Genomic DNA, 20283 nt, shown 5'->3' on the forward strand with positions numbered 1-20283 from the left:
ATCCTCAGCAACACTTTACAAAACTGAAATTTTAGGCTAGCGCTAGCATGTGTACCTGTCCGTTGCTCCGATGCTCCTCCAATACGAAGATCCTTTCCTTTCTTGTGGAGCTCCACACAGCAGTCGTTTCTCTTAGCATCCCTCTGCCGTTCTTCAGGTCCCAGTTCTGGCGCCAACTGTTGCGGCCTGCCCACAGCCCACAACACGAACGGTTCAACTGAGAATGGCAGTTCGAACTGAAAAGAGAGGAATCTAGACGGGGCGGAAGAAAGAATGGAGCCAAGACAACAAACATTCTGATCAAGGCTCAATTTTACTATTTCCAGACACTCAGTTATAAAGGAAGGGGGAGGGAACCCAACTTCCCGCCAAGTAACTCAGGGTCCAGTAGCAGGACGAACACGTGTGTGCCTCCAGGCAGCAAGGGCAGGTTCCAGCAGTAGGCGTGGCAGGACGAATGAGCAGGTAGCTCCACCCTCGAGCAAGCAGGTTCCAGGCTGGGGGAAGGGAGGCCACAGCTGGAGAGATGGCTCAGCGGTTAAGAGTACTGACTGCTCTTCCAGAGGTCCTGAGTTCAGTTCCCAGCAACCACATGGTGGCTCACAACCATCTACAATGGGATCCAATGCCCTCTTCTGCTGTGACTGAAGACAGAGACAGTGTACTCACATACATTAAATAAATAAATTTTAAAAAACAAAAAAGACAGAAAAAAAAAAACCCAAAGAAACAAAATAGGGTGTCGTGGATGGAGGAAAGTCCTTAAGGCCTCAACCCTACACAAAGAACTACAGGCAAGTGAGGAATGCTGAGAATGGGAGAAAGAGTCTCCCTTAGGGAAGAGAAAAGCAACGTGATATCCAATACCAAACGGTTAACATGAAAAAATATTTTTTAAAGTTTAGAAAGAAAGAGAGAGAGAGAATAAATCTAGTGCTAGTTAAAGGCAGAAAGCAAAACTACGTTCTGAGTAGCCTGAATGACACATAAAGGATTGTCTGAAATAATCAGCTGCTCATTTCTCCATTTAATTACCTGTGAATAGGAATGGCCTACAGAATATAATGTATTTCATTTACTCCTTCCCGAGTCCCTATCAATCTCCTTTATCCCAACCCAATAGCTCTCAATCACAGGCATACTGAATCAAAAATGAAGGAACTGAACAACAGTATAAGCTTGGAAGAAATCTGAAACCACTTTAGCCTCAAACTAAATTGTTTGCCTAATGAGAACAGACCTCAGATGCACTGTGACTCAGCATTTTATGATCCTTAGATATGAAATGAGATGCAGGTGTTTCCTCCATCCTGGCATTAGCTACATAACAGAGCTAAAATAAATGAAGTATCTCAAAAACTCAGAAAATGTCCAAGGTGCCACAATGCTCACACAGACACAGGCTTAACTCAGGCTCATGATGTCAGGAATGACAACATGTGTCAGATGACGCACAGAGCTATTCTGAAATAACTTGTGGCCCTACAAAATTAGCAAAGTGCTGACTACAATTACAATTCAGAAATGAACAAAATATTATAAATAAATAAATACAAAAATAGTTTAAAGGCAAGTAATAAGTAAAATAACAGGGCTGAGGGAATTTCCAGAATATCACAAGCTAAAACTTAATCAAGTGGAGATTTTCCCCCCTTACAAGAAAACAAAAAGAAAAAAAAAAAAAAAAACTAAACTGAAAGTGAGACCAAGGGGGGAATCCTGCTCTTTTCAACAGTTCATGGACAGAAATAAGATACAAAAAGTAACTACACACAGGTACTTCCTTTCCTGTGCAGCAGAAACTGACTGAAAAGGGGAAAGAGAAATGGAACTAATTAGCAAACATGTAAGACCATGAGAAGCTACTAAGGAGCATTAATCCCAGAAGAGAGGAACTGAGGCCGTTCAGGGAAGCCAGCTATTCCAATGAATAAAGGTAGTATAAAAAACCTGTAGGTAAGTCGGCCAACAATAAAGCTAACACCATTGTTTTTACTCCTATTCTGTCTCCACATCCCAGGCACTGGGATTACAGGTGTGAGCTGCCACAATGCATTTATGCAGTTATGGGGATTGAATCAGGGCCTCAAAAAGCCAATTCATTCATTGATTTATTACAAAGCCAAAGGGCAGCCTAAATAAAAAATTAGAGTAGTTGAATCAAAAGTTCCCCCCCTTTTTTTTTTTTCTATCTTTTCTTCTCCTTTTTCTAGAGGCTGAACCCAGGGCCTTGGTGTATTCTACTCAAGCATTCTACCAGCTAAGCCTCATCCCCAGAACATAAATACTACTAAAAAAAAATAGTGTCTTGCAGTAAGGAAGTAACCTCAGAAAAGTACATTGCAGAGCCAAGCTTACTGTTAAAAGAAGACAGAGCCAAGTTCCCAGCTTATACAATCTAATTTCAGGACTTACACTCTTGAATGATTAGGGGTCTTTGTAAAATTCAAAGTCAGAAGAAGGATGATCTGACTTCAACATCTGTCCCCAGGGTTATTTTGGCTGATCTGGGTGTGTAGGTGAGTGTTCCCTCTTCTTCTTTGTATGTCCCTTCCTGAAACTGGATATTTGATCAAGAAGAGAGGCTAATCTTTGGCCAAAGGGTATAAAATAGCTGTGGTCCCCTGCTAGAACCTCCAAATAAGTCCTGGAAACCAGATAGATAAGCTATATCCTATTAAAGAATTTTGACTCACATGTGAGAACAGCATTCATGTCATAAATCATACTTATCAGGAAAACGAACATCAAATAAGACAGGAAGGTTCACCAGGTTATGAATTAAGGAAAACACTCCAGGTTAAGGGGCATTTTGAATAGCAGAAGGAGCATCTAACTTCTCATGAGACTCTTCTGAGCGTTCAGGTTAAATTTCAGAAGTCTTAGCACGGCAGGGAAGGACCTCCAAAACTCGGTCAGGAAGAATAACAAGAAAGGTGTATCACCTCCACTGACATACTTATGGCCAACGAGCAGTTGTTTCCCAGTTCACGTTTTCAACTGACCAGAGTGTTTTACTCTCGAAAAAACAGTTGGAAGGCACGCTATACATCCTGGAATGTGGTAAAGCACAGAACTCTTTCGAGCTAAAGCAAAACGAAGTCGACTGACAGCCACCAAGTTCCGGCACGCTGCCATACTGCCTTATGCCAACCAAACCTTTGGCGTTAGCTAATTTTAAAGCTGTCAAGTGAGACACTTGAACACATGATCCCGGTGGAACAGGGTGACTTTGGTTTATCTGGATGCCCCGAAACCAATTGGGAATGTGTAAAAAAGATTTGTCCCTTCCTCCGATGTGACAGGATGGCTATGCCTTTAAAACCTCGTCTGCTAGGTATAAATCTGAGTATTTATGAATGAAATTGTTTCCCCTACGCAGAGGTGCTGAGGGGGAAGTTAAGGAGATGAAATGAGTTAGTGAAGGTGTTGTGGAAATCACATCACGGGTGTAACTCGCTATTTGGGAACCTCACACACTCACACCCACGTGCTGTTTTTCCACCGTGGCCCCGGGGGAACCACCCCGGGAGGATTCCACGCCGGCTTCTTTCCCTCAGGCCTCAGCTGCACCGAGAGTTCTTTATGAACGCCGCACACCGCTCCCCTCCACTCCGCGGTCGCTCGCGCGTCACGGAGCGGCGACAGGAAAGGCCCCCACCTGCCGCTCTCCGGCGCCCACCGCCCAACCCCGCCCCGCCCGGCCCCGGAGGCGGGGCCTTGTGGCGACGTCATGGCGCTGCGCCGGGTCAAAGTTCAGCCCCGCCCGCCTCCCCGCGCCGTCTCCTCGGCCTGCGCCGCCGCCGCTCGTGGTCCGGGTCGCGCTCCTTCCGCTCCGCCGCCTGCTTGCGAGTGCTGCCCGGCAGGCCGCCATGGCGAACGTGGCCGACACGAAGCTGTACGACATCCTGGGCGTCCCTCCCGGCGCCAGCGAGAACGAGCTGAAGAAGGTACTGGAGCGAGCCGGCCGGCGGGCGGGGCGAGGGCGCGGGGCCTGCGCGGTCTGGGCGGCCTGAGCCGGGCTGAGGCGCGGCGGCGGCGGGGGCGCAGTCGGCTCGGCTGACCTTGGGCCTCCGCCCGGCCGGCCCTGCGCAGACGCGGACCGCCAGCTCGGCGCCCCGGGCCACCCGGAAAAACAGGTCGGACCGCGCGGTGCTCGCGCCGCCGGGCCGGGGAGGAGCTGACCGCCGGCGCCGGTGTGGGGCTGAGGGCCGCAGCCCCCGGCGCTGAGCAGGCTCCTCCCTCTGCCTCGCTCGCCCGGCAGCTGGAGCGGCGTGGGTCTGTTTGGAAGCATTGTTTTGTGGGCTGGAGATCTAAATACCCCGTGGCCGCTTCGGGGATGAGTCGTGTGTCCCAGCCAAACACCTGAGCGTGCACTCCCTAAAAATAAGACACGTCTTATTGTTGTCCTTTGTAGTAGTACCAAATCATCTCGGGACTTAGGGTATTAATAAAGTCTCTCAGCATCTTCTCTGGCTGTCGGGATCCAATCCGAATTTGTAAACTGAGAAAAATAAGAATGTCCCGTAAGTACTGGGACTGGTAAAGTCCAAAGAAAAAGACTTCCTGTTACCCTACCGGAAATGGTAGGCTGTGTTATATAATTCATGAGTCTGTGTGAGGACTTACATGGTGCTTACCCACATCACTTAATTGAAAGTATGTAGTTTCACCACCACCTAGGACCCCAGTTAGCCGACCGTGTGCTAGTAAAACATCACTTAGGACCTCCTAGGTGTTCTCCTGTTAGAGGGCAGGCAGAGGAGCCAGCCAGCATGGGGGGGAGATACTTGGTAGAAGTATCTATTCTATGCTGAATTTGTAGTAGTGCTTGAGTTTCTGTAAAACGTAGTCACTCAATCTAAAATTTGTTTGGTTATTGTGGTCTCCTTGGTCTGGCTACTGGCCGTCAAAGACATTTGATAATAGTTTTTAAAAAAAGAAAGAAAAAATGTTTCGGTTTCTTCTTTGTTGTTTTATTTGTATTTTTCTTCAGTAACTTGGGGTATATTATTAGCAAGTAAATACTGTTGAAGTGGAAAATGTTAAATAATAAGTGACATTTTTTGGAAGGCTGTAACTTTAGAATATTGCTTCTCAGAAAAGTGAATCTCTTAAATTGTTTGCTGTGTATAACTCTTACCCAAAATCTCTCTTGAAGGCGTACCGGAAGTTAGCCAAAGAGTACCACCCTGACAAGAATCCAAATGCTGGAGACAAAGTAAGTCACTGCGTTGTATTCTTGGAGTTTTAGTTTTAAACTGAAACTTAGAATATATCACCCTCCCAGAAAGGAAAGTCCATTTATGCCTACAGAGTGAATTTTTCGCTGTTACTTTAATTTACTTGAAAATGACCTTAGTAAAACCTATTGCTTGTAATATTCTTCAAAGATAAGAAAAATTATAGCTATTGAGATAGCTCTGTGTTCCAAGTCTTTGCTAACATATAAGCCTGAGCTTAATCCACAATGGAAGGATAGAAAGTTGTCCTTTGACCGCCATACATACTCCCACACTCATATGCATATACAGTAATGATGGTGATAACATTCAGAGGACTATTTTAGTTTTACACCGAGAATTCTAAGATGTTTAACAGTAGGTGGTGAAGAGGACCAAAAGGAAACCAATTGAAACTCAAGGCTTTTATTGGAGTTAAGTGGCTTCTGGGTTTCTGAAGTCTTTCTTGCATTCTTACACTAAAAAATCCAATTGTTTTTACTTTTACTTTATAGTTTAAAGAAATAAGTTTTGCATATGAAGTATTGTCAAATCCAGAGAAGCGAGAGCTGTATGACAGATACGGAGAACAAGGCCTACGGGAAGGCAGCGGCGGAGGTGGTGGCATGGATGATATTTTCTCGCATATTTTTGGTGGAGGATTGTTTGGCTTTATGGGCAATCAGAGTAGAAGTCGAAATGGCAGAAGAAGAGGCGAGGACATGATGCATCCACTAAAGTGAGTCTCTTAAAAAATGCTTCTCCAAATGGTGTTCCTCAGAGGGTGACTACAGAATATTTTGTCCTTTGTTTCAAAATTCATATTTTAAAATGTGTTCTTATTAAGTGATAACATTAATTAGATGTATTTTGCTTCAGGCCTTAAAAGGGTGGAAGGGTGCTCTAGAAATATAGGTCAGTTGATAAAGTGCTTAACTCACAGACACAAAATTCTGGACGTAAGCCAGATTGGGTGGTCTTTACCTATAATTACAGCACTGGAGAGGTAGAGGCAAGAGGATCAGGCTTCAAGGTCATAAATACTCAACTGAATAGCTAGTTTGAGGCCAACCTGGGATACATGGAAGCCTGTCTCAAAACAACCAAGATCTTTAAAGAATAGATTTTTCCTGAGATTTTTTTTTTCACATGCTGTTGAGGTTGCCTGTTTGAAATTTTCAAGTGTGGATATTCTTTGAAGTAGTTTAAGTCAAAAGAATAGTTGTTTGTTTCGATTATTTACATGGCAGTGTCCTCGTTACTTGATCCTCGATGCTAACTCTCCTAAATTGGTTTCCATGGAGCTAACTGGCTTCCAGCCTGGTATAACCGTCAGCATATAAGCGGTGTGTACTTTGATTTTGAATTAAGATTCCACAGCTCCTCTACAATCTGAAAATAGCCATTTCACTATATTTTACAATTATTTCACTAAAAATGTCTTAATAACAAATGCAAGAGACTGAATTGAGGCGGGGAGAGTGAACACTGGGGTTTTTAAGACAAGGTCTCATGAAGCTGGTTATGAATTCCTGACATCCTGCCTCCACCTCAAAAGTGCAGGGATTGCTGCTGTGTATGATCATGCCTGACTCTTAGTTGTTTGTTTAAAATATTTCAGTTACAGTTTTTGTTATTAGGGAGAGGGGGGCTAGTGCTTGCTACCCTGCAGACATGAAGGTCAGGACAAATTGTAGAATTGGTTGAGTTGGTTCTTTTCTTTTACCATGTGGGTTCCAGGGGATTGAACTTGGAGGCAGGTTTGGTGGTAATCCACAGCTATCCTACTGGTCTAGTTTTCTGTTTGTTTAGATGTATCTATTTGGTCTTATTTATATAAGTGTTTTGCTTGCGTGTGTGTATGTCTGTACACTACACAAGTGCCTGGTTCTCGAGGTAAGAAGAGAGTGCCAGGTCCTCTGAAACTAGAGTTACAGATGGTTGTGAGCCACCCTGTGGATGAAATTGAAGCTGGGTCCACTGCAAGAATGAGTTCCCCAGCCCCACCATAGCTGAAGGCTGGCTTTTTATACAAGTGCCGAGGATTGAACCCAGATACTGTAGTGCAGGCACATTACCAACTGATCTGTCTTCAGAGACACACACACACATACACACCTTTATTTTAAGCCAGAGCTTTTTAAGTAGTCCAAGCAATGTTCTCCTACCTCTCCCTCCTGAATACTAGGATTACAGGTGTGCACCGTCATGCCTGCCTAGTAACTAACATTCTTTTGAGTGGCTTTATAATTCCATTTCATGATGATTAAGCACTCATCTCTCATGTGATATGCAGGGAGGGGGACTAGAATGGATACTGTTGCTGTGCATTTCTTTGTATGCTGTTTTATCTCTGGCAGATTCCCAGCCAAGCATCCCTGGCCAAGCATACCATTTCTTTTTGAAATAGTATCACACTGTAGCTAAGGCTGACCTTGACTTCATAACAACCCACCTGCATCAGGCTCTCAAGTGTTGAGATTATAGGTGTGAGGTACTATCCCTGACTTGACCTCCATGTTTTGAAGCTGATAAAACCTAATTGCTTCAGAGAAATTTTGCCAGTTTAAGCCTCTCTGGAGAACGTCAATATAGTCAGATTATTATTTACAGTTTTCCTTTCCCGGTCTTGTAAGGCTTAAGATGTAGATCAGTATATCATTATTTGGATGTGATGATGTATTGTTGGTAATTTTTCATTTATAAGTGGTTTTTAAATTTTTTATTTTTCATGAACGTGGAAATCAGGGAGGACAGTTTGTGGGGAGTTGGTTGTCTTTCACCATGATCAAATTTAGGTCTGCAACAAGTGCCTTTATTATCTGCTGAGCCATCTTGCCTACCTATAAGTGTTACTTTATACTGTCTACAACATGGGAAAGTTTTAAGTTTAAAGTAACAATTTGTCGAAAGGCTGAATACCACAAAATATTGTAGGTGCCTTGGAGGATGACTTCAGACGATTTCTTTGTTTTTTAACCTGAATTCAAGGGTTTTAAATTAGTAAGGAAGGTTTAAAGGCTGCATGTGTATAGATCAGTGACAGAGCCCACTTAGCATGTGTGAAATCTGGAAAAAGGTGTGGTGGCTCGAACCTTTAATCACATTACTTGGGACAAAGGGACAGAGACAAGCAGATCTCTTGAATTTGAGGCCAGCCTGCTCCAGAGCTACTTAATTTATACTAAGTAAAAACAAAGCAACAACCAACCAACCAAACCAATCAAAAACCAAATGTGTATTATTAAATCTGTGATATAAATGGATGGTATTGTTGAATAATTTTTAGAATTTTATTCTTTTACAGTTTGATACACACAGAAATATAAAATGTAGTTTTACAGTTTGGCAACGATCTTCATATTACCTTTTCCTATGCTTCCCCTTCAAACTAACCCCTCTTTCTAACAAGTCCCTCCTACTCTTTTGCCTTTCACCCTTGGCCCTTTATACTTAATTATAGTTTCCTGAATGAATAGGGATGGTAGTGTTATTTACCTGAGCAAGGGCAGCGTACCATTGGCCACATCACTGAGAATGAATCCCTTCTCTCAGCAACCATTAACTACAGCTCCTTAGGGAGGGATGGGGCTACTTTGTTTTTTGAGATTAGTTTGGAAGTTGGTCTTGTAATTGAAGTATGCTATATATGAATAAAATTGAGTTGTTTTATTAGTTATGTGTGTGTACCTCATACCTTCATGTAGAGGGCCTCTCTTCCTAGCTCACCCAGCAGCTGGCACAAGCCAGCAAGCTGACCCAGTACATCACACATACAGGCATGTATATATATAGTTTGTATGTTTGTTTGAGACTGGGTCTTTCTATGTAACCTTGTCTGGCCTCGAACTTGCTACATAGGAAAGGCTGACTTTGGACTTTTGCCAGTCTCCCTGTTTCGGAATTAAGATTATAGGTGTGCACTGCCACATCTAGCAAATACACTTTTTAAATTGTTTTATTTTAAAGAAACACTTATTACTTTTTTGAAAATGTGAATGGATGTTTTGCCTGCGTGTATGTCTGGGCACTGTGTACAGTGAGTGCCCATGGAGGCCAGAAGAAGGTATTGAATCCTATGGAATTGAAGTTGTAGACAGTTGTTAGCTCCTATGTGGGTACTCAGAACTGAACCGAGGTCCTCTGCAAGAATAGAAAGTAACTGCTGAGCCATCTTTCTAGCCTCCATATATATTTTTAGTAAGCCTTTTTTTTTTCTTTACCACTTTTTTGAGGTAATATGGATATATAGAATATTGTGTACTTTTGCATACAATTTTGGTAATTTTTAAATTCAGCATTTTGAGTTAGATACTTTGAAGATGTGTTAAAAGTTGTTCAGGGCCACCATGCCAACATTCATCATGAACACTAAGGAGCCTCATACCTTCATGTAGAGGGCCTCTCCTCCTAGCTTACCCAACAGCCGGCACAAGCCAGCAAGCTGACCCAGTACATCACAGTGCTTTTGGCTGATCCTATAGAAAGCTGCTATATGTCTATTGGTTGATTGCCTGTGCATCAGCCCAGACCAGATCTGTACCAACCATTACAATATGAACTTGTCCAACCAGGTCTGGAATGCTTCCATATTCACTTGAGTGCTGGCCCAACTTACCTGCATTGCCTGGTGAATTTATTATTTTTGCTGGGTGGTCGTGGCAGTGGATGTCTCATGTCTTTCATCCTAGCACTCAGGAGGCAGAGGCAGGCAGATCTCTGAGTTCGAGGCCAGCTTGGTCTACAAGTGAGTTCCAGGATAGTCAGGGCTATACAGAGAAACCCTGTCTCAAAAAAAGAATTTATTTTTGCAATTTTGAGTGTGCATGTGTTCAAGAGTCAGAGTCATTGGATCCTCTAAGAGCTGTTGTCCCAGGTAGTTCCAATGTGGGGACTGGGAACCAAACTTTTGTCCTCTGAAGAGCAGTGTTAACACCATGTATATTGTTTATAGTCATAGTTATTCTTGAGTTCTTTGTTACAGAAAGTCAAGGTGAAATTTGCTCTGTAAACTATTTTTATCTTTTAATATTGGCAACATTTGGTTGAACCTGGTTCTTTTTCTCTACAGAGTATCTTTAGAAGACCTGTACAATGGCAAGACAACCAAACTACAACTTAGCAAGAATGTGCTCTGTAGTGCATGCAGTGGGTAAGTGTGTTGTTGCTACACAGTGTCTCTGCTTTTTGAGGAACTTAATAAGCATCTGGGCACCTCCTGATACCTCTAAAGGTCACGTTAATAATTACTACTGCAGAGTTAGAAATCACAGTTTGTATTTTTTTAATGACTGTAATGGTTTGTAGGCTAAGGTGTGATTTATACTTTTGCTTTAGCCAAGGTGGGAAGTCTGGAGCTGTTCAGAAATGCAGCGCTTGTCGGGGTCGAGGTGTGCGCATTATGATCAGACAGCTGGCTCCAGGAATGGTGCAGCAGATGCAGTCTGTGTGCTCCGACTGTAATGGAGAAGGTAAGGCCCCGGATTGGAATGTGTTGGGAATATAGAAGTTGGAAATGTTTTATGTATGTGAGTACATTGTTGCTGTCTTCAGACACACCAGAAGAGGGCATCAGATCCCATTACAGATGGTTGTGAGCCACCGTGTGGTTGCTGGAAATTGAACTCAGGACCTCTGGAAGAGCAGTCTGTGCTCTTAACCACTAAGCCATCTCTCCAGCCCCCTACAATTTTTTAAAAAATAAACTTATATTTATTTTATTTACAAAATGAAGATCTAATAGAAGATTGGAATTTTTTATACCATTGCTGTTTCAGTGTAGTGTCTCTAACCTAGGCTGACCTTGAACTGTGTTCAAGGATGATCTTGAATTCCTAATCTGCCTCCACCTCTGAAAGCTAAGATATTTTGCAAACTCAGCTAGAAATTAATCTTTATCACTAATTAGTAGGGTTCTGGGGGTATTCTAAAATGTCCTAATCAGGTTCTGAAATTGTTTTGTTCTGTTTTGTTTTGTTGTTGTTGTTGTTTTAAGATTTATCTATTTATTTGTAAGTACACTATAGCTGTCTTCAGACACACCAGAAGAGGGCATCAGATCTCATTACAGATGGTTGTGAGCCACCATGTGGTTGCTGGGATTTTAAGTTGACTTTAATCAAGGGAAGGAAAGATGTGGCTAGTGTAACTAAGAAATTAAGTTTTGAATTAGATTAGTTTATGTGGAGAATTTTGCCTTAGCAACACTGGATAGTGAACCCAAATCCTTGAGTGTGCTTGGCAAGCATTGAACTATATCCACCAGTCCTCACTCTCATTTCCACTACCTACACCTACCCTAGCCCTGGTGGGAGCGATTACACCTAGGACCATCCTTACCACTGAGCCACAGCCCCCATTCTGTACTTTGCTTGATGGTTAATTAGTATACTTGTGGAACTTCCCTTTTCCACTTAGTTCTTAGAAATGATGAGGTCATTTTAATAAGGTATATATTGGGCTGAGGTGATAACATTGTTGCTACAGTGACTGCCTTCTAGCATGAGGGCCTAGCCATGGGTACAGTCCCATAAACCTGTGTTAAGGCCAGTAGTGCACATTTAAGAATCACTGTGCTAAAGAGAGAAGCTGATCCCAGGTCCTCACTGACCAGCCAGCCTAGCCTACTAACCTCCAGTTGAGTGAAAGATTCTGTTGTATAAAGCTGGGTGGAAGAAGACAGCTAATAGCGGAGTGACACCTGAGGTGGTCTCCTCCCTAGCTTCATGTTATATTCCGATGAGTGTCTGCATTCTTGGTTGTTAAAATTGCTACCTTCAGCTGAAAACTAGCAGCTGAATTGAACCAGGTGTAATCTGTGTGGGAAGCAGAGGCAGGAGGGTAGTGAATTTCAAGCATAACTCTCTTAAAATTCTAAGCAAGGTTTAGTCTTTGAAGTAAACTGCAGTACCAACTGTACAGTCTAGTAATTCACCATCAAGAATATTTAAGGACCAAGTATAGATAGATCATTTGCAAGTTCTTAGGTTCAGTAACCCTTACTGGAAAGAAAAATTAAAATTTTACTTGGACTGTCTCTGCTGGTAGCGTACTTGAAGTAAAAGCTTAAAAAGTTTGCAAAAGCATTCATAGAAGCTCCAGCAGCTGACTGCCCAAGGAGCTAAGGAAATGTCAGGATAGGTTTTACTCTGTAATCTTGGGTAGCTGGGACCCTTTTTGGGTGACCTTTGGTAAGAGTTTTGTCACTCATGGTGGCTTTAACCAGTGGCACCCAAAATGTTCTTTTTGAGTTAAGGGCACTGTGAAGACAGTGTCATGTTGGGTGCTCTTTCTTACAAGAAGCTCTTTGCAGGGGAGGTCATCAATGAAAAAGACCGCTGTAAAAAATGTGAAGGGAAGAAGGTAATCAAAGAAGTCAAGATTCTGGAAGTCCATGTAGACAAAGGCATGAAACATGGCCAGAGGATTACGTTCACCGGAGAAGCAGACCAGGCTCCAGGAGTGGAACCTGGGGATATTGTTCTTTTGCTACAGGAAAAAGAACATGAGGTAACTTCCTTTTGATTTATTCACTTTTTTCCCCTTTCTATTTTACTCAGAATTGATCTTGCTTGTGAGAAATAGGATAAATCTGTTGGATGCTTTGAAGTTAAAACTGGACACAAATGAAGTTAAGGGAGTCAAGTTAATTTTCAGCTCATAGTGAGCATGGCCAGCTTACAGAAACTGACTGGACAGATAAACCAAGTAAGGTGTGGTCAGAAGCAAAGAAGGTGTGGTCTTTGCCCTATCCTTTCTGTAGATTAGCACTGTGCCCTTACGTGATCTTGTTGTCTCTGCACTTCATTTTCCTTTATGTAAAATAAGCCATTAGACTAGACGGTGTTAGGCAGCATAACTTCACTTGAGAACTCCTTGGATGCACAGTGGGTAGGTTCAGTCTTCACTCTTCTCAGCACTACTATGTTAATTTTACTCTAATTACTAGGTAGCCAGCTAAGTTTTCTGAGGTCAGGAGTTTATATTTTAAAGTAATCTGTTTTATTGGTGCGAAGGACTTATTCATGTTATAGTATGTATTAGAGGACAGTTTTGTGGCATCGGTCTTCCACAGTGGGTTCTGGGGTTAAACTCAGGTTGTCAGTCTTTTGTGTGGCAAGTGCTTTTACCCTCTGAGCTATCTCACTGGCCCAAGTTCTAGAGATTTAAAACATTTTTAATTAGTTTCTAGTTGAATGTGTATTGGTTATATCTGTTTGAGGCAAAATGAACTTGTCTAGTGATGAGGTCTGGTGTGAAATTTTGATGAAAGTACTAAGCATGCTTACTTATATTACTGCCTTCACCCCCTTTCTTTTTCTGTGTTATACCCTAGACTGACCTTAAACTTGCCATCCTTCTTTCTCCGCCCTATCCCACCATGCTTAGCTCATCTATAGTTTTTAATACCTTAGTGGCACATCTATAATCCCAGCCCTTAGGAAGCCAAGACAAGAGAGGAAGTTTGAGATCATCCAGGGTTATATAAGTAACTCTAGGTCTTAGATATCACATCAGAGGTGGCCTTAGCAGTGCAGCCCCTAACTGCTCTATAGCAGGTCATCAGTGCCATCCACCAGCAGCAGCTGCTTGGGCACAGGAGCAGAGACAGTGCCATAGGGCCCTATACCTTGCATAGGGTAGTGTAGGGCTTTCTAACCTTGATCCTTTGGTAGCTTTAATTTTGGTCTGCTGGCAAGTCTGTTTCTTCTGCTCTGCCATGATCTTTAAAACCTCATCCTTAAAAGATGCTTTCCAGGGACTGGAGAGATGGCTTGGTGGTAAAAAGTACTTGCTGCTCCTGTAGAGGACCCTGGTTCAATTCCCAGCAACCACAGTGGCTCACAACCTACTATGACTCCCATATCCATGAAGATCAGGTGCTCTTTGTGTGTGTGTGTGTGTGTGTGTGTGTGTGTGTGTGTGTGTGTGTGTGTGTGTTTATAGTTTACTATAAAGGAGACTTATTACAGTGGCATGTAGGCTGTGGTCCAGCTAGTCAGCAATGGCTGTCTACCAATGGAAGGTCCAATGATCCAGTAGTTGGTCAGTCCATGAGGCTGAATGTCTCAGCTGGTCTTCAGAATACATCAGAATCCTGAAGAAGTAGGCTCTAAAGCCAGGGAAGGAGTGAACTTGAGAGTGAGAGCAAGCAGGCAAGGAAAGAACAGCTTTTTCTTCCATGTCCTTTATATAGGCTTCTAGAAGAAGGTGTGATCCAAATTAAAGCTGTATCTTCCTACTTCAAAAGATCTGAATTAAAGGTATACTTTCCTGTCTCAAAGATCCAGAGAACTGGATCTTCCCATTTCAGATGATTTAATTAGTTTAAAAAAAAAAAAAAATCCCGTACAGGTATGGACTGCAATTTGGGTTTTAGTTAATTCCAGATATAGTCAAGTTGATAACCAAGAATAGTCATCACAATTAACATAGAAGAGATAATTGCTAGGTAAAATTAATAATCTCAGATTTTTTGGTGGGCAGAGAGAACACATAGATCTCTGCGGCTTGATCTTCATGGCCTTGATAGGTAGTCCAACTTGGTTACAGGGATCCAGTCCTTGTCTTAGGCTTTGCCTTCATGTGTTCCACAGCCTTGGTGCTGCATACCAAGGTGAGGCTGAATCCTCTGGTAGCTACTGTGGCCTCCCAAGCCTTGTCCATTCACTATTTGGTGTTTTCCCAAGGAAGAAGCTGCATTTTTTTAAAGTAAAATCATTTCAAAATTACAATATGAGAACAAGGTCATATTGAAAAGCACATTTTAGAATTTGAGTTATTCTCATAAAACTGTGACTTGATTCCTGCACAGCCCTTTCTGATATACGAGTCAGATCTCACAAAGAGGGGTGTGCTGCCGGCATCTTGGCTTTCCCTCAGTATTGCCTATGACTGGAAGTAAGAATAGTGTCTAGAATTCTGCCTTAAGATCTTTTTTTTTTCTTTGTGGTTTTTCAAGACAATTCTCTCTAACCTTGGCTGTCCTGAAACTTGAACTCAAGAGCTCTGCCTGCCTCTGCCCTTGCAAGTGCTATTACTGCCTATTTATTCAATATTACTGTGCATAATGCCTGTAGGACACAAGAGGTGGAAGGCTAGATGTTTCAGTAGCCACATCACTGAAAGTTGGTAGAGTATAAACGGTGATTTATTGTTTAGATATCACTAGGGCATTCGGAGTGTTGCACATACCATAATACTAGCACTTGAGGTTAAATTGTTGACAGTAGTAATAGTGCATGGAATTGCCAACCAACAGCTGATTGCCTGGACTAGAAAATAGTAAAGGGTAGAAGTTAGTTTTAGTTTCGGTTTTACTGTGACTAGAGCAGTAAATGTATGAGCCAAGGATGAGGTTTAGACAGGTTGGTTAACTCACTTCACTTGGAAGAATAAAACAACAAACTTATACTTTGAACTAGAACATAGGGAGGGCTTGTGTGTTATATGTCAAGAAAAGCATTGTCACTTTGTCTCTTTGGGCCTTTTTCCCTTCCAAATACCTATCTGAAGAAATTGAAATTGGATGTGTGCAGTGGCTGAAAACTTATAAATGAGATAAAAGCTAATGAGCTCTGGGAGTGCTGTGTCCTGAGCATTCTTCCTACCGTGTTGGTCTGGGAGTGTTAGTGTCTGTATAATATAAGCATAGGATTTTGGTTATGTTAGTTCCTTCTCTGTAACTGCTTCAGAAATTACTGAAACTTCTGAGGGTTTTATCTGTGTGCTTCATTAATCTTTTCACAAGTTCTCTGGCAAAAGAAAGAGAAGGAAGAAGTTGGGCATTATTTGTTTAAATGTTAGCATCAAGTTATCAAGACGCCTCCCCACCCCCCATGACAGCAACTATCCTGGTAATTTTTTAATTATAAATACTTTAAGTTGGGTGCTTCTATAGAAAAACATGGTATTACTTCTTGTTCCTTTTGTAGCATTAACAAGCATTGAAACATTGGCATTTTGTTATATAGAATTTTTTTTTAATCAGCATTGAAACATTCTGCTTTTTAAATATCTGATGATCCTGTTACAAGAGACCCTGAGTTGAGTAAATGTGTATAACTAATCTACATTCTTTTTTTTTTTTTTTTTTTTTTTTTTTTTTTGGCCTTTTTGGGGGTGGGGGGAGTTCCAGACAGGGTTTCTCTGTATAGCCCCTGTTCTGGGGATGGCAGAGATTTTCCAGAAATTTAGCTGTCATTTTTTTTTTTTTTATGTTCCTTTAATGGTTGCCTTGTCTCTTCTGGCATTGAATGGTCAGTTAGCATACAAATGGGATTTAAATGATCTGACAGTAACTTTGGTAACTATCTTTGGTCCAGCCAGTTTCTATTAGCCTATTTGTGGCCTGTAGACATCAAAGATAAGCTTGGTGTAGAAATTAAGCTGGCTCACTTAGTACTCAGGAAAACCAAGACACTTTTTTGTTGGGTTTTTATTTTTGTTTTTGTTTTGAGACATGTCTATAGACCAGGCTGGCTTTGAGCTCAGATGCTGTCTCTTGAGCGCTGTAATTAAAGGCATGACCAACCACTCTGACTCCAGGCACACTTTCTTTTGAACAAATTTTGGTGACCTTTTCTCTACAGTTAATTTTATTTCAGTTTAAGTTACAAATTTTAAGTATAGATGTGGCAAGCTCTTAACTAAAAATTACAAGTTGAATTATTTTGAAATTGATTTTTTTTTTCTCCCAGACATTGAAGCTCAGGACATTCTCAGCACTTAACTCAACCTTTGCAATACAGCTCTCACCTTCAAAGGGATCAGAGAATTTACTCTGTAGTTAAGTGTGAATGGCCATAGCCTGTAACTCGAATTCAGGTTACAGGAAAATCAATGTTACAGTATTGAAAGCAGTAACCAAACAAAGTCACAAATCAAGACACTTTTCCAAATACATCAGTAGAAAGTAGGTAGTTATAGCAAAGTATAGAAATCTCAGCTGTCGGCTTCGGGTGTTTGTCAGATGACTCTTACCCTGGGGTTGGTAGAAAGTACAATTTTATTTGTTAAGTCACGGGATGTTCAGTCTGACACAGTGGTGGGCAGCGACTAATTTGGGGGACTAAAGATAGCCCAAGATAAATTATTAGGCCCTGGACCTGCGGTATTCTGGGGGTTTTTGGGCGGGGTGGGGGGTGGGTTTTTTGTTTTTTTGTTTTGGTTTTTGGCGACAGGGTTTCTCTGTATAGCCTTGGCTGTCCTGGAACTCACTCTGTAGACCAGGCTGGCCTCAAACTCAGAAATCCGCCTGCCTCTGCCTCCTGAGTGCTGGGACTAAAGGCGTGCGCCACCACGCCCGGCCCAAGTTTGAAATTTAAGCCAGATAAAATTTCTTTGTACCTGTATGAAGTGCAAAATTGAGTCCTTAACTTTCCTGACTGCACCTTATTGATTGAGCTTTTTTATAAACACTAATTTTAGACTCTCTTCTTGCCTCATTGGGATCATGTAATAGAAGTTTCTGGCATACTCCTTGAGAGTAGCTAGCTCTGCTAATAAAAAGCTTTGAAATTAGGGACAGTGGTTTTGGCTCTGGTAGTGGATGGTAAAGGTAAGATTCTGAAATTGACTTAAGGAATGCTCAGCAGGGTAATGTGTTTTTGTTTTTGTATTTTAATATATTTTGTATATACTTTGTCTATAGGTGTTCCAGAGAGATGGGAATGATTTGCATATGACATATAAGATAGGACTTGTTGAAGCTTTATGTGGATTTCAGTTCACATTTAAACATCTTGATGCTCGTCAGATTGTGGTGAAATACCCCCCTGGCAAAGTAATTGAACCAGGTAAATGATTTCTTCTTACCCAGGTTATCTGGGTTTTGTTACAATTCATGTTTATAGTGGGTAACAAAGGAATATTATTGAATATCTTTCTTGGGTAAAATTCTTATCTAATTTCCTTTTTTAAAATAATAGGATGTGTTCGTGTTGTTCGAGGTGAAGGAATGCCACAGTATCGTAATCCCTTTGAAAAGGGTGATCTTTACATAAAGTTTGATGTGCAGTTTCCTGAGAATAACTGGATCAACCCAGACAAACTTTCTGTAAGCTGGTTTTTAATGTTCCTTAAGCAGCTGATTTGTGGCTCTCCCTTTGGCTTCCTCTCATTTCCTTCTTTTGCTTCCCTTTGTGTTTCTTTTCTCTTCATTTTGTTTTATTATAGGGTCTCCCGCCGCCTGCACCCCAGGCTGGCCTAGAACTCACAGTTATATGTATTCCCTATCTGTTTTTTGATTGCTGGGATTATAGATGTGATCAACCACTCCCAGCTCTTTTGAGACAGTGTCTCTATGGTGGCTTTTATTTTTTAATGTTTGCATGGCTGAATTTTTTTTTTTTTAAAGTTAGGTTTGGTTTGTTTTTATTTTATTTTACTTGCTTTTTTTTTTTTTTTTGTCATTTTGGAAATAATGTTAGCTGATGTAAGTGTTTATGGGACAGCCAAGCAAGGTGATAATAAATGGCTGAGTATAAGGTACTGGGAAGTCTTTGAACTCTCTGGAGAGCAGATCTCTCAGCCAGCACTGTTGAGAAGTACAGTGGAACATATCTGCAGGGACGTTTCTAGCATTTAAATATTTATTTTGTGTGAGTGTTGGCTACATAGCAAGGCCTTGTCTCCAAAAGTGTTTGCTCATTTGTGCACACATGTGCATATATGTATGTGTACACATCTCCTGTTTTTGTTTCATGAAGGAATTAGAAGATCTCCTGCCATCTAGACCAGAAGTTCCTAATGTTATTGGAGAGACAGAAGAAGTGGAGCTTCAGGAATTTGATAGCACTCGAGGCTCTGGCGGTGGTCAGAGACGTGAAGCCTATAATGATAGCTCTGATGAAGAAAGTAGCAGCCATCATGGACCTGGAGTGCAGTGTGCCCATCAGTAAACTGCAGGCCACTGCACGGGTGGATTTTCTTTCCACATTTGCCGGATTTGCCAGCTGCTGGAGTACCTGATGCGTCCAGATGAACTGATGGGCATCTGTTGATCTATGTGTAACTTCTAAAATTGGTATAGTATCCACTAACCACAGAGCTTTACATCTTCATTTCGACTGTTCTGTAGCAGAGTAAAGCACTTGAAATAAGACTCCCTTTCACATGTGGGTTATAAGTTTCAGTCCTGGTATCTGCTTGATTTTATCAGTTTTGTGTAGACTTTATGTTTCATATTTTAAACTCAAATCCAGCATTGTAAAGTTTGTACAATTTGTCCTGAAGCTTTGTGTTTGGCTGCACCTGCATAAGCTGCTACAAATAGAATAAAGAATTCATAGCCTGTATCTATCATTTAGATGCATGGAAAAATGGGCTTTGCACACAATGGGTTTGAAGCTGACTGGGAACAATGGAAAAAATTACATTAGCCATGGTTGTAAAGTTTTTTGGCTTTTTTTTAAAACCATTTTGTGAAAGGTTTCTGAAACTTGATAATAAAAAGCAGTTGGTGTAAATTATTCTGTGTCACATTTTTAGAAAGAACGTATTTTGAACTGTAAAAGTATCCTTACACTGAGGAGTGAATCTTTAAACAGCCTCTAAAAACCCATCAGCCTGAGGCTTGTGCCTTGGGTACCTGCCCATTTTATAGTTAACACTAATGTTGGTTGAAACAGGCTTTATTCACTTCAGTTGATGCTCTGTAGCATCAAAAACATCCAAGTTATCCAACTCCTAGATTACCTGCATATTGGGACAAACCCAGGCCTCATCCTCTTGCACCCCATTTTTTGAAAATAAGGTAATAGGTCAGTAGTTAAACCATGTTTACATAGACCTGTTAAAATGCTGTTTTAATTAAATGTTATGAAAAGTTGCTCTGTCTCATTAAGTTGAATATCTGAATTTGGGTGAGCATGGACTGTTTGGTTTCCTGCATAGAAAACTAAGATTCTTAGGTTAGCAGAGGGTCCTGTGCAGAGTGGCCGAGCCAGCAGTGCCTGTGGGTTCAGTTTGACCCGTGGTCTGATGAGCGCCTCACTTGAATTACAGCTGTCCTGATACGATGATGAAAGGGTGGGTGTCCATCTTCTGATGATGACTTTGT

The 20283-nt window shown here is 41.6% G+C and overlaps 1 protein-coding gene across 1 annotated transcript; it reads left to right on the plus strand.

The window, feature by feature from the left end:
• The first annotated feature begins 3763 nt into the window (after positions 1-3763).
• Dnaja2 (DnaJ heat shock protein family (Hsp40) member A2) lies at positions 3764-19693 on the plus strand. Its single transcript, XM_021170603.3, has 9 exons — positions 3764-3950; positions 5162-5221; positions 5738-5961; positions 10294-10374; positions 10560-10693; positions 12535-12731; positions 17875-18019; positions 18152-18279; positions 18932-19693. Exons 1-9 carry the CDS (start codon positions 3873-3875, stop codon positions 19121-19123), a joined length of 1239 nt encoding a protein of 412 aa, XP_021026262.1. The 5' UTR covers positions 3764-3872; the 3' UTR covers positions 19124-19693.
• The last annotated feature ends 590 nt before the right edge of the window (positions 19694-20283 follow it).

The sequence above is a fragment of the Mus caroli genome, unplaced genomic scaffold, assembly GCF_978045245.1.
Source record: "Mus caroli unplaced genomic scaffold, Mus_caroli_1 scaffold_10, whole genome shotgun sequence".
Taxonomy (NCBI): domain Eukaryota; kingdom Metazoa; phylum Chordata; class Mammalia; order Rodentia; family Muridae; genus Mus; species Mus caroli.

Excerpts from the sequence above, each read along its gene's own strand:
- Dnaja2 (XM_021170603.3), top strand. The coding sequence starts at position 3,873 with ATGGCGAACGTGGCCGACACGAAGCTGTACGACATCCTGGGCGTCCCT. Across the intron at positions 3,951-5,161 it reads GCGAGAACGAGCTGAAGAAG|GCGTACCGGAAGTTAGCCAA; the intron begins GTACTGGAGCGA and ends TCTCTCTTGAAG. Across the intron at positions 18,020-18,151 it reads TGGCAAAGTAATTGAACCAG|GATGTGTTCGTGTTGTTCGA; the intron begins GTAAATGATTTC and ends TTAAAATAATAG.